Raw genomic sequence first — 13000 nt, 5'->3', positions numbered from 1 at the left:
GACGGCTCGCGGTTTCTGTAGGTCTCTGGGCCTTTCTCTCCCTATCCCCTTCTGTCTCTAGCTGCCTCCTACCCTCTTCCCTGTTCGCGCGGGTTCTCTCTCTCAATGAGGTTTCAAAGTGTGTTTATCATGGTACTAAGAATAAGAGTTGTGGTGGTCCGTCATTTGACCAGTCTGATACCTTGGAGAGATTCTACCTTGGTCGCCTGGGTGTGTTTGGTTTTCCTTTCTTTTCAATTACAGAAGACTCTTAGAATCACCACAGCAGGTGGGCAACCCGTCCAGCCCCGGACGCCATCTTCATTCCTAAAATCACGCGAGAGGGTGGAGCGGGCTTTGGCCCCACGCGTGTGGGCGGAGCCGGCTTTGGCCCCAGGCGAGTGGGCGGAGCCGGCTTTAGCCCCACAGCGCCCCAGTCCTAGATCCCGGCCGCCCAGGGCACACTGGCGCTGGGGTCCCTCGAGCGCCCGCTCCAGCCAGGTGGGACGGGTGGGGAAAGGGGAGCTGTTCTGGCCGGTTTGGGGTGCCCTGTGCTTGCGTGCAGACTTTTCCCAGAAGCCCCCCCCCCAAAAACGAATAGCAAATTTAATGATCAGGATAATGGGTCTTTAAGGATCAAGATAAAGGTTCAATGGAAAGGGCCCCAACTCCGGCCCAGGAGGTTGATTCTCGAAGTAAATGCATCTGTTTTGCATTATAAACTAAGTGAGAGTTGTAGTGAAGCCTGCTGTCTCCTAAGTTCCTCAGAGCAGCCGGCGCGCGAGGGGACCCCCCCACCCTCTGCGGAGGACGGCCGTGGACTCCCAGTGTCCGTCGACTCAAGCTGTGCAGGAACAGGCCAGGCAGACGCGGAAACCAGGCCTGCGGCGACCACGCTGTCGGATCGCAGCGCCCTCCGGGTTATTAATGGGCCTGGCGGAGCCGCCGTGTCTGCGCCCTGGCCCTGCGGACCTGCCTCTGAGAGGCGGCCTCGGCGCCCGCCGGAGAGACAGGCCTCCTTGGCCCAGAGTCCCTGGGGAGCCGCGGCGCCCCTGCGCAACAGAGCCCTGTGGGGGGCTGATATCGCGAGAGTCCCGACCGGTGGAGACGGCAAGAGCTGGAAACCAGCAGATGAGCCAACGCTGGGCAGTAGGTTGCCCTTGGGGCCTTTGGGCAGCTGCGCCCAACTTTGGTCACAGCCAGTCCTGATGGATCGTCCTAGGTGTGCCCTATCCGTGCTGGAAAAACTGAAATGCCCAAAGAACCTGTGACAGAGTGAGTCATTGAGGAACCTTCGAAGAACACCTAATCGCAACCCAGGATGGTGAGCGAGTCCCCGTTTTGTCATTTGCTTCACAAGTTGAAGGTTGATGCTGTGAGCATCCTATCTCAGTGGAGAAGGGCTCCAGTCTACTGTGCGGTCAGTTATTCCTGCACTTCTCCCAAAAGAGCCCCAGGAATGAGGGGATCTTTGACTACACCTTTTGAAGGTGTCTCAAGTGAAAAGCAACAGCCTGCTTCTGCAGGTGGTGAAGTCCACGCCTCTGGACCTCCTTCACACAAAGGCCGCCTCTTTCAGCAATAACAAACGAATGTCCAAACTGTGCCAAGTTTTTGACCCTAAGGCCTAGATGGAGGGAAGTATTCTCACCTTTATCCATATGTCAATCCCTCCAGAACACATACACTTCACACACCCTCTCGAGCTTCTGACTGTAGAAACAAAAACTTGAAGACAAAGGGGAGATGGAAAGGAAGACAATAAAAAGTCACAATTACCAAGAGCCTACTCTGTGCCAGTCACCTATCTTGAACCAAACAACCACTGTGTTATCTAAATATCATGTTTCCCATTTTGCAGATGAGGCAATCAAGGCTTCATGAGCAATGTAATTTGATCAAGGACCAGAAATAAAAAAGTGGCCAAGAAAGACAATCAGGTCTGCCTGACTCCAAAGCCTCCAAAGCTAGAGATCTAGGAAGATTAATGAAAGCTGGGAGAATTTTATAGCCAAACTCATAACTCCATCAGTAGAATTGAAATATTTCACTGAAGTCACCATTTTGGGGCCGCAAAAATTGCTGTAGCATGATTGAATTACAGAGATTTCTCCATCTCTTTCCCACACTCTTGGGTTTTGGGAGGTTAAAGTAAAAGGATGATTTGGAAAGTAAATAGATAATGTCCATAATTTTGAATTTTAGTGCCTGACTTCAGAAATGGCCTTTCAGCACCTCAGCAAAAATAGCTTAAAACAAATGACAATAAGCAAAGGCAATATGCCCATAAAAATAAAAATAAATCACCCCAGGGAGTTGATTAACGGACTTTCCCTTTCTGGTTGGCTCAAGGAAACAAAGGGTGAGAAGAGCATTTGGTATTCACTCCCTAACAGTCCATACCAGAGATTCTGTCAACTTAACAAGATCTCCACAACTTGTAACATCATACCAACTACATCAGCAATAAAATAAGGAGCAAAGGTGCCAACTCCAGCCACCACCCACAAAGACAACAAGCACACTCCTGATATTTGTTATGCATGACAGAGTATGGCTAGTCCGTTTTCTAAGTCCTTTGAAGCACTTCTACAACTTATTAAACTTCATTTGTCTCCATGTTGAAACACTTAATAGTGGCATTCTGCAGACTGAAAAGCTGAGGCTCTCCCAATATAGTAAAAGAATACCTGCAGGGTAGGCAAGGCCAGTCCACTTGCATTAGTCCATCCAACACAAGTCTTCTTAACTTATAAACAACTTCATGCTATTTCAAAATATTCTACCTGAAAAGCTGACCAATGACATCAAAATACATATTATATCCTAATGTTATTGTTAGTGTTAATACACAAAACTTCTGCCACTGAAAATACTTGGCTTCTGACTTATGTCTCAGAGTCCCAAAGTAGCTTGAGGATGGTTCAAAACAAGTAACTGATTGCTGGGGGTTGACCAATGTGGCACAAGGGGACAAACATTCAAGCCGAGTGTTTTCTAGACAGCGAGCCACAAACACCTGCATGAAAAAGCCTGAGGGAGAAGTGGGCTAAATGCCCAAACTACAAATTAAGTGTTCCTACTTTCTCTTAAAATCAGGGTAAATTTTTACACAAGTTCATAATTACTATTCATAGAGTCGTCTATACTTGTGAGAGAGATCATCTTCTCTAAGCAAGATATTTTGAAATACCATTTTAGCATTAAGGAATATGAGAGATTATAGTCTCTTTTCTATCTTGAATAGATCTGTTAACGCTCCTGTTTATGGGTCCCGGAATGAGGGGAGGGAGGTATCATTAAGTTATAGATTTGTTCACCTACTGACTTTCGGAAGGTCAGGCCAAGTGGAGTGAAGAGCTGACTTTCACTCTTCACTTCTTACCCGTCTGTATTGTTTGAATGTTTTTATAAGGGCACGTGCTACTTGTGTAATTGAAAACGGATCTACTTTAAGGTAAAAGGGGCAAGGCAGGCCAGAGGTCTCTGGTATCTCATTTCTTGTTATAGGAAAGGTGAAATATAAAACGATGAAGGGTTCTTTTGGTGCCTGGAGACGCGGACAGGCTGGTGTGGGCGCAGGAAGAGTCCGGACCCGCGGGAAGCGCCTGTCATGCTGGGCCTTCGCTCCCCAAAGTCCTGTGGCCACCTTCGCCTGCCCTTACGCGTCCCTCAGAAAGAGAACCGAGGAACAGCTGAAAAGCCTGCCTCCCCGCCTGGGCGGCGGTGACCGCTGGGCTATAAATCCTCTGTGACTGCCACCGAGGTCGCGGCCCTCTGTCCCGCAGGCCGAACCCGGCGGGGCCGGCGCCCATCGATCCCTGCCCGGTGACGGCGACGCAGCCCCTGGATTGCCGCCTGCTGGCAGCGCCGCGTGCGCGGGGGCGCGGGCACCGGGCTTCGGGGTCGCCGAGGGGGCTGGCCGACGCGCCGAGGGCAGGCGGAGAGCGGTGGCCAGCGGTGGCCGGGACCTCCCGCACCAGGGCCCTCCCCCACTCCAGCCCGCGCTCTTCCCTTGGCCCTCCACGCGCCTTAGCCATTGGCTGGAAGCGGTGGCCGTGGACCGTGCGGGGGGTGGGCGCAGCACTTAATCTGAACGTTGAAGGGCCTCGCTCCCTTCCTGCCAGCGAAGACCTCTCTTAGGAGACCAGACATGATCGCTGCCACCTGCACTCTGGAGCCCCCACCAGCCTCCCGGCCCTCTTCTTCCACCAGAAAGGGGTCTTCCAGGCTCCCGGGAGCGGATCTAGAGGCAGATCAAGAGGCGTGGCAGGTTAGCCAAGCTGCCAAGAAGGGGAGCCGACTGTGGTCTCGCCCTCCGCGAGGCGGCCCAGCTCCCGCAGAACCTTCTGAAGGACTCTCTCCAGGAAAGTTTAAAGCTCCCCACGAATATCAGACGCTCTGGGCTTTCTCGTCTCGTCTCGGCCGCTGGCTTGGCCCTGGGACCAAGAGGGAGAGAGAAAAGAAGGAGGGAAAGAAAGAGGGAGGAAATGTGGATTTTATTTGTCTCCCTATGACTGTGTTAATAAATTAAATGGGAGCGCCAGTGTGTGAGGGTGAGAGAGTATTGCGCAGAGATAAACCTCGCCGGCCCCTGCCCCTGCGAGGCCGCCATATACAATACGGAGATGATGAATAGGACGCGCGAAAGGAGATCGAAGAGGGTCTGGGCTGGCTCCACTCGCTCCTACAAAACTATAGGGCAATTAATTGTGGCTTGTCCCCTCATCCTTCATCTCCTGGTGGCACATATCGATGGAGATTACTGCTGATGGACCATTTTATCACCTTAAATAAACAGTCGCCACCTCTTCTAACCTCAATCTAATATATATGGCTCTATGTTCGGTTTCAGGGCGCTAGATAACGAATGATGTAAAATAGCTAAATCATGTGTGTTCCGGGCTGGGGCCGGGCCTGCACACAAAAAGAGAGAAAAGAGAAAAAGAAAAATAGAACAACACAAAAACCCACACACTGACGCCAAGCCTCCCTCCCACAGGGGACGAAGTCTGAAATCTAACTTGCTGGCTGGCCACTTACAGCGGGGACGCTGGGCGGGCGTAGCGTATCGAGTGTGCCTCGGTGACAGGAAGATCCCACTGGTGGGTTAGTGGGCTCGGGAGCTTCCCAAACAGGACCTGCGTTTTCAAACTGGGTGGGACGGGATTAGGGAAGGTCAGATAATACTCACCCTCCTTTTATCTCTCTCCCTGACCCCTCAACCAATCAAACCCCAGAATTCCTTTTCTCCCCAGTACCTCTCCCCAAACCTTTGGAAAGGGGGGCAGTATCAACAGGGGAACTTCGGGCCCAGCTCCTACACCTATGCACACGCCAGCGCTGTTCCCAGTGCAGTTCCCTGCGCGGCAGGGCTCCCAGAAATCTGGAGGAGATAGAGACCTCTCGCTGGGGAAGCTCCCGAGTGCCCTGACTCGATTCTCGGCAGAGAGACCCCGGAGGGCTTAGTCCCTTCCTCTCTCCCAGGTACGAGGGAAGAACAGTTTTAAAAGAAGACATGAAAAGGTAATTTGGCTCGGCCGTCTGCATACAAACACAAGCACCCGGCGCACCCTTTTGTCGCTGCTCACTACCTTCCAAGAGTAGTGACAGGGTCTCAAACAACGCATCGGGTCCCGGACCGCGAGAAAAGGCCACTGCAACGGAGCCTGACAGAATCGATGGCTTCAGGCAATCCAGCAGCAATTGAAAGCAGTAATACCAGAAGAGGAAGAAAGGTCCCCATCCCCCATTTATATTACACAAGCCCCACCGGACTTTAAAAGAGATGAAAAGAGAGCCAACTACGCATTCAGAGCTTCAAGTGGAAAGTGTACTTCAATCACAGAATAAATTCATATATGGAGTTTGGTACATACTGGAAGAGCTCACCCGGGCTAGCCTGTATAGTTTCTGCTGTTTTTAAAAATCTTTTTGTGTGAAAGAAAGCTACAAGACCCTACACTATGCCTTCACTATAGCATTTGCCATAGATGCCAATAAAGTTTCAAGGTGAAATTAGTGGTACTGATTCACAAGTGTTACTAGGTTGCTGATCCCAGTCAAAAATAAAAAAAGTTACTTTTCTGAAGGGAAAAGAGAAGTACAAAGTCCTCTTTCCTTGCCTTATAAGAAAAAGAGCAAATGACTCAATACCCTTTCAAATACAAAGTCATAAAAATAAAGCAACACTGGTCACATCACAGAATTCTTTTAGAGGGAGAAGGCAACAGACTAAAAGGAAAACTAGGAAGATCTGCACATGATAAACTAATAGGTGCTTTCCTTCTGCCTGTCTCTCACCGCATCCCCACCCACATACAACCTGGGAATGGGGAGAAGCTGTTTTTCACCATCTTTCAAGTGACATATCAACTTCCCCTGCCAAGGGAAAAAAAGTTTCCCACCCTTTGCACTTCTGGTTTGTTTTGATCCCCAAGTTGGATTCAACTCAACCACTTCTCACTTCATCTTTGTAAAACATATCTCATGGTTCAAATGAGTGCCTACTCTTGTCCGGAGAAGCTCATGGAAGAATGGCAGACCTGGGCTCCCAGCATCACACACAGAGCCAGCTCAGCTTTCTCTTTTCTTTCTCAATTGCCCTTTGATTAGAGAGCAACGTGAAGTGTAACTCTAATAGGGCAATCTGACTTCCTTTCCCTCTGTCTTTGCCCCTGCACTTTGCACACTGAAGCAGCCCAGTCGACTCTAAAAGATACCAGAAGATTAACACAATAGGAATAATTTAAATAAATCATAATTCATTTCCTCCAGCCAGGAAAAAGAGGTACCTAGGCAAAAAACTGGTTCAATAGCCACATATTAATTAGGAATCTGGCCCAATTCTTTCTCTGATTAGGCTGAGTTTTCTCTGATGAAAACATATTCAATCTCAAGACTGCATTGTAAACAGTATAGGGAGCTCAGCGCACAGCCAGGGCTTTGGGGTGCACTGCCCATATGTTTCCCAGCACTGATTTAATTCAGAAGAGAAACTGCAAGCTTGATGAAGCACTCTCAGCCCACAGGACTATATTTTGCTTTTCGGTAAGAAATACCGTTTACAAAGCATTTCTTATCTTTTTATTTCACATTTTAAAGAACTGTTTTGATAACATAATTAAGAAATTCAGTAGGAGATAAGTATTTTTTGACATCCACTAAGACAATAAAGTTTTATAAAATTTTCTGTAACTCTAAAATACAACAATCTTCTTAACTGCCAAAACCCTCATTTTAAACCAATACTTTATCCAGAGACTCTAGAAAGGAAAAAAGTAAATACAACTGCTCTTTTTATTAGTAATAACTATCTCCATCAGAACAATGATCTCCAACCATTATGAAAAGATTAATACACCTCAATCACTAGGCTTGTGCCCATTGTTTTCAATCAAAATGATAACTTTGGGAGTCCTTTAAATAACTATAACCTGCAGTTATTTTGCTTTCACAACGAATTAAGAAGTTCACGGATTGGTAGGCATTCTGCAAGAAGGGACTTGTTCAAAATCGAATGATCATACACATTTATGATCAACTTTCCTCATACAGAAGCTAGATGAAGGACTAAGATGAAGAGAAGAGCAGAGTGAGTGCTGATTTTTCAAATCCTGTATTGCTTTCAGTGTGAGTCTCAACTCGCTTTAACGTTCTCTCCAGGAGTCTCTGGAAGTGTATTTAGCACTTACCCCAACACACTAAGTGTAAACATAGCATAACGTCTGAAATTACCGTAAAGAATTGGATATAAAAAATAACACATTCTTGATCTTCATTTAGAGTTTTGTTTCAATACCTCAAAATGGAACTACACTTGTGATGAGAGATTGAAATTGTGAAAATAGAAACGGAAGCTAGAAGAGAACTGATGTTTAATTAGGCATTTGCCATTTACGTGGGGACAAGGAAGGTGAGCTCCTCATACTAAATTACTGTAACCCTCACTTTAAAAAATACGTAAGCCAACAAGCGTGGCTACGGACTGCAAGCGCTTGCAGGGTCAAGGGTGCACGGAGAATGCGGGATCCGCAAGGAACGACCCTGCCCTTAATTCGGAAATGTTTTCTCACTAAGCAACTGGGGTTTTTCTTTTTCTTTTCTAAATAAATAGTAAACCTAAGAATAATGCCTGTCTGCACGGAGAGACTGACCCAGTGTCATCCAAAACTCCGACTTCAACTAAGCCTGGCTAGCCAGCAGCTCTCGGCCAGTCCCCCGACAACCCAGCGGCCCGAAAATGAGCTGACGCAGTTAACCCCAAAGGTAAGACAGCGAGAAGGAGAAACCAGCCCTGGAATCCACGCTCTCCAGAACCGCTGAGAGTGCTTGCTTTGTCCCCGCCTAAGCCGGGCCGGTCCCCGGCACTCCCATCGCGCGCTGCTAGTACCCGCCCGGCCGGGGCGCGATATCCAGCGGGAGAGAATGATCTGTACGCCCCGGTCGGAGAGCAACTAGAGTCTTAAAGAGACTTGAGCCTGGGAAGCAGGGGATGAAAGGAAGGGGAAGAGGTAACGCAGAGGTGCCACCCGGCCATCCTAACCGTTCTCTTTCCTTTCCTAACCGAGAAAACTTTGGCTACAGTCGTCTGGGAGGTGCAGGCCTGCGGCCAGGACAGCCCACCACCCGCTGTCTCCCTCAGCCATCCCGCCTCCCCGACGGGCTCCCGCGCTCGACGGAGCCAGCGCCCCGGGAGAGAGCGCGCGGGCTGCTACTACGTACGGTTGTTGGGGTCGCTGGTGTGCTGGTTGAGCGGGATGATCTCCATGCGCTGCTGGCCGTACAGGTAATAGTCCAGCTCCTCCGCGCTGCAGCGGAAGCGCGGGGCGCCCCGACCATCCCCACCGCCGCCGCCGCCACCGCCGCATTTGGAAGGCCCAGGGCCCGAGGCGGCGCCGAGGCACAAGTCCTTAGAGGGCAGCGGCTCCGCGGCGACGGCCAGAGGCGCGAACACCGGCAATTGCGCCACGGGCAGGGCCGAGAGACCCGCCAGCGCGGCGGCGGCGGCGGCAGCGGCGCAGGAGGCAGAGGCGGCCGAGGTGGAGGAGGAAGCCGGAGTGGAGGAGGCAGAGGAGAGCGAGGCGGGCCGCGGGCGCAGGCTGTCCGGCGGAGGCTCAGCGCGTTCCGGGGGCGGGGGCGGCGGCTGGAGGGGCTGCGGCGCGCCCAAGGGGCCCGCGGCGCCGCCGCCCTTGAGCGGACCGCCGCCGCCGTGCGGGAAGAGTTGCTGCCAGTGCTGCAGATAAGCCGGGTCCACTTTGAGGAAGGCCGAGCCGCCGGGGTCTCCGGGCTTCAGCATGTCCGACGCCTCAAGCTGGGGGCAGAGGGCGGAGAGGAGGGCGCGCGTGAGCCGGTGAGGGCCTGGTACGAGAGGGGCGGGGAGGACGGTCGCCAAGACCCTGGAACAAGAGTTTGAGTCCCTGGCTCCGCCGGCGGCAGCCCGGTTCGGCGACTCCCTCCCAACTCTGCTGGGGCGTAAAGTTTACTCTGAATCCGCGGCGCCGCACGAGGGGAGCTGTGTGCACAATGCCTTGCTCCCAGAGCAAGGCTTCCAGCGCCCACTCGGCACTGTGGAAGCCCGGCCAGAGGGCGCTTCCTCGCTGAGCTCGGGGGCAGGACGCAGCCCCCGCCCTCTGCCCGCGCCCGGAGCCGACCCGAGCCAGAGTGGCGCAGCGCCTGAGCCGCGCGGGCCTCCGGCGCCAGGAGGCGGGACAGTCTCGCCCCCCGCCCCCAGCCGGGGACCTCCAGCCTCCTATCCCCGGGCCCAAGACCCACAGCCCTAGACGAGTCACGCTTACCTGAAAACTCAAGAGCCGCCGGCGGGTGCGTGCGTGAGTGCGTGTGTCTCGGTAAGCGTGCGGGAAAGTGTGCGCCCCCGGTGCGCTACATTCCTCTGGGCAGCGCGGCGCTAAGCGCTAGAGATCCGGCCGCCCGGTACCTTCCCGGGCCGCAGACTAGGGATGGGGAGGCCTACGGAGGGCAGTAACACCGAGCGCCAGAGCGCGGGCGGACCCGGGCGCAGGAGGATGCCGCCGTGGGCTGCTGCGCTCGGCCGCTACCGCGTCCCGGCTCCTCCGCTCCACGCTCTGGCAGCCTCCCGGCTGGACACGTGGGTTTTACGACAGCACAAAATACAGGAGTGTGTGTGTGGGGGGGGTGTCTGTGTCTGTGTGTGAGTGAGAGAGAGGGGGAGAGAGAGAGAGAGAGACACGGGGTTGGGGGTAGGCGGGAGGCAGGCCAGAAGAACCGAGGGGAGGGGAGAGGGAAGAAGGAAGTTCTAACTCGGCTGTATTCACACACTGCCTGTGCGCCTCTCCTGCGCTAATACCTCCTCCGCCCTCCCAACCCCCACTTTTTTTTTTTTTTTTTTTTTTGGCGTGACGTCTCTCGTTCGCCTGTTGTCTTTCTGCCCATGATATGTCTTTTCTAGGTGCCGGCTCACTGCTCTGGTCCTGAAAGCAATGGAAACGCGGAAACCAGAATGCTGCTCGGCACGCGCTCGGATGTCGGTATCGCAGCGGGCGCTCAGGGTCCGGCGAGTGGACAAAGTCCCGGCATCTGGTTTGCGCTTTTGCCGGACTCAGTTTTCCAGGAGTACCGCTGGATGCTGGAGTCGACTAGCCCCGCGGCGCAACCTCTAACATAAATCCTAGGTGGTGGGGGAGTGAAGGGGTAGTCTGGGGCGGGGTCGCTGTTGAGCTGGAAGGAAAACCTCAGTCCGTGGAGAAGGAGGCAGTTTTTGCCGAGATGGGAGGCGTAAGACCGAGGGTCTCTAAAGGACGCTGTTCCTGGAGGGACTCAAGCCGGGTCGCGGGGCTGGGAGGTGGCTGCAATGGAGTCACACCGCCCAGCGCTCAGCCTACCCACTCTTCGAGTTTTCTACCTGGGGGGCTCGCTCATTTTCGCTTTTGGCACACAAGGCAAGTATCTAGAGCTACGTTTGATGGTACAGTTGTTCCCGGACACAGGCGAAGCTTGTTTGTCTTTGGCTGCCCCGACTGCCCCGGAGGGTCACGTATAGGTCTCTCGCCCCCAAACCTGGCGTCGGAGGTGCACGTGGGAGCGCAGCCCCAGCCTCACCCCTACCCCCGCCTTGCGTACTCCCCGCGCCTTGGACCGAGGCAGCCCTTCCAGCTGTGGTTTCACAGCCACGAATTAAGCGTCCACCCCAAGCTTTCCAGGAGTTCGCAGTAGTCAGTGGGCTAAGGGCTCCGACCCGCCGAGTGAAATTGACCGGCTCAGGAGCTTTCTCATCGCCGGAGTTCTGTCCATACCTCAGAGAGAAGAAGTAACATTTGTCTTTCCTCAAACAAACCAATTTATTTAGCACCCGCCACTCTGAACAACTAAAAGCCATTCTTTTTGTCTTCCCACCACTCATTTCATCTGAGCCTGAGAAATGCGATGTTTAGACTTTGCCCGGGTCTCACGCAGGATGCCTTGGTGCTGGTTGGAACAGAGTTGGACCGAGAATGTTTTGACTGGCGTCGCTGTGACAAGGTCATCAGTCATCCTTGGATAGATTGATAGTACCCAAGTTTAAGGCAAATACCTCGAGGGAAAACCCACGGTGCCGCGGACCCCGAGGCTAACCAGGCAGTCTGCGTGCTTTGAACAACTCCATCGGGAGGAGAGGATGAAGTTCTAGGCCTTTTTCAGTTAATCTGCTCGCAGAACTGCTGAAGAGTAGCTGTTGCACGAAGGGAGAAGAGGCACACTCTCTCACAGTCTCCCGGTTCATTGCTGAGAAACGAGACTTCTCTGTTCTCTGGGAGAGACAGAGCACCGTGGCTGGGAGCCCGGATACTGCGGCAGCGGCCCCGCCGCCTTGTTGTTTTTGTGCAGACCGTCTACTTACAAGTACTCGGTCCCCAAGACTTACTGTCCCAAAGAACTCCTCCCCGAACTGCCCCTTAAACACACTTGAAAATCTCGGAATTTTGAGACGCTAGCTGCAGCATCTGCTCCCGAGGCCTCTTGCCGCCCACACTCTGGGAAGCCCGGGAGTTCTCTTCCTAATAAAGACTAACCATTTGTGAGAGCTTTCCACAAGTCAGGCGTGGGTAGGAGCTTCGAGTAAGCAACCATGCGGAGAAAGCATTATCATTAACCCCATATTACAGATGGGGACACTGAGGCTCAGAAAGGTTAGGTAGGTGCCTGAGGTAAATGTCGTTAATTGGTGATGGAGACAGATACAAACCCCGACCAATGAGGCACCAAGTGCATTTTCCTGCCCACCCTAGTCCGGAAGGACTGGCGCCTGAGGGCTGTGGGAGCACCTGTGGGGAAGATTTGGCTCCCCTCGCTGAGGGGACCCCGGGGAGAAGCAGAGACTCCAGCGGAACCCACCTCCCCCTCTATGCCTGTGTGTGGCGTCCCTGGCCCTACAGATTCAAGGACCTCCCTCGGTCCAAGGCGTACGAAGGTCTCGAGGCGATGGGACCCTACAGCCCAAAGGCCTTAGGGAACTCGTGTAAAGGAAGTGGGCGAACGTTAGAAAGGGCGCTCAGAGGGCCCGGGAGTCCAGAAGGGCACGAAAAGGTCTGGGGATGGGAGTGGGGGGAGCTTTGGGGGATCTGAGCATCCCGAGAGTCTCCCCAGCAGGCTCACGCACGATGCGGGGCGGGGGCCCCTGCTCGGAATCTGAGTTCCAGGAGGCGGGCAGGGCCTGGCTGGGGCATAGGTCAGCGAGCCCCATCCCAGGGCGCACTCGGGCTGCCTAGGCTGGCCAGCCGGCGCCCGGGGCCGCTTTCCGCTCACCCAGCTGATCCCGGACTGCTTCGTAATTGCCATTCCCTCACGTCCCGGAAGTTTTTAGAAAGTGAGTCCAGCAATCACAAGGACATGCACCCCTCAAATCCGCGCCCCTCTTCATTATTTAGAAGACCAATGAAACAAATCATTTCGACCACTTAGGAAGCGATCAAACCTTTATAAAAATCCATCGCTCCCAAATCGATGGGTGAATATTTGCTGGGAATTTGTTCCAGAGGAATAAATAAGGAGCGTGAGTGTATTA

At 53.1% G+C, this 13000-nt stretch overlaps 1 protein-coding gene across 1 annotated transcript in view; it reads right to left on the bottom strand.

The window, feature by feature from the left end:
- PRDM6 (PR/SET domain 6) overlaps positions 1-9441 on the bottom strand; it is a 94846-nt gene extending 85405 nt beyond the window's left edge. The window contains exon 1 of the mRNA XM_031448905.2: positions 8704-9441. Within this exon, the coding sequence (XP_031304765.2) occupies positions 8704-9277 (574 nt within the window). The 5' untranslated portion in view covers positions 9278-9441. The remainder of the gene's footprint in view (positions 1-8703) is intronic.
- Between the last annotated feature and the right edge of the window lie 3559 nt (positions 9442-13000).

The sequence above is a fragment of the Camelus dromedarius genome, chromosome 3 (assembly GCF_036321535.1).
Source record: "Camelus dromedarius isolate mCamDro1 chromosome 3, mCamDro1.pat, whole genome shotgun sequence".
NCBI classification, from domain to species: domain Eukaryota; kingdom Metazoa; phylum Chordata; class Mammalia; order Artiodactyla; family Camelidae; genus Camelus; species Camelus dromedarius.
This window is presented reverse-complemented; position numbering and strand designations above follow the sequence as displayed.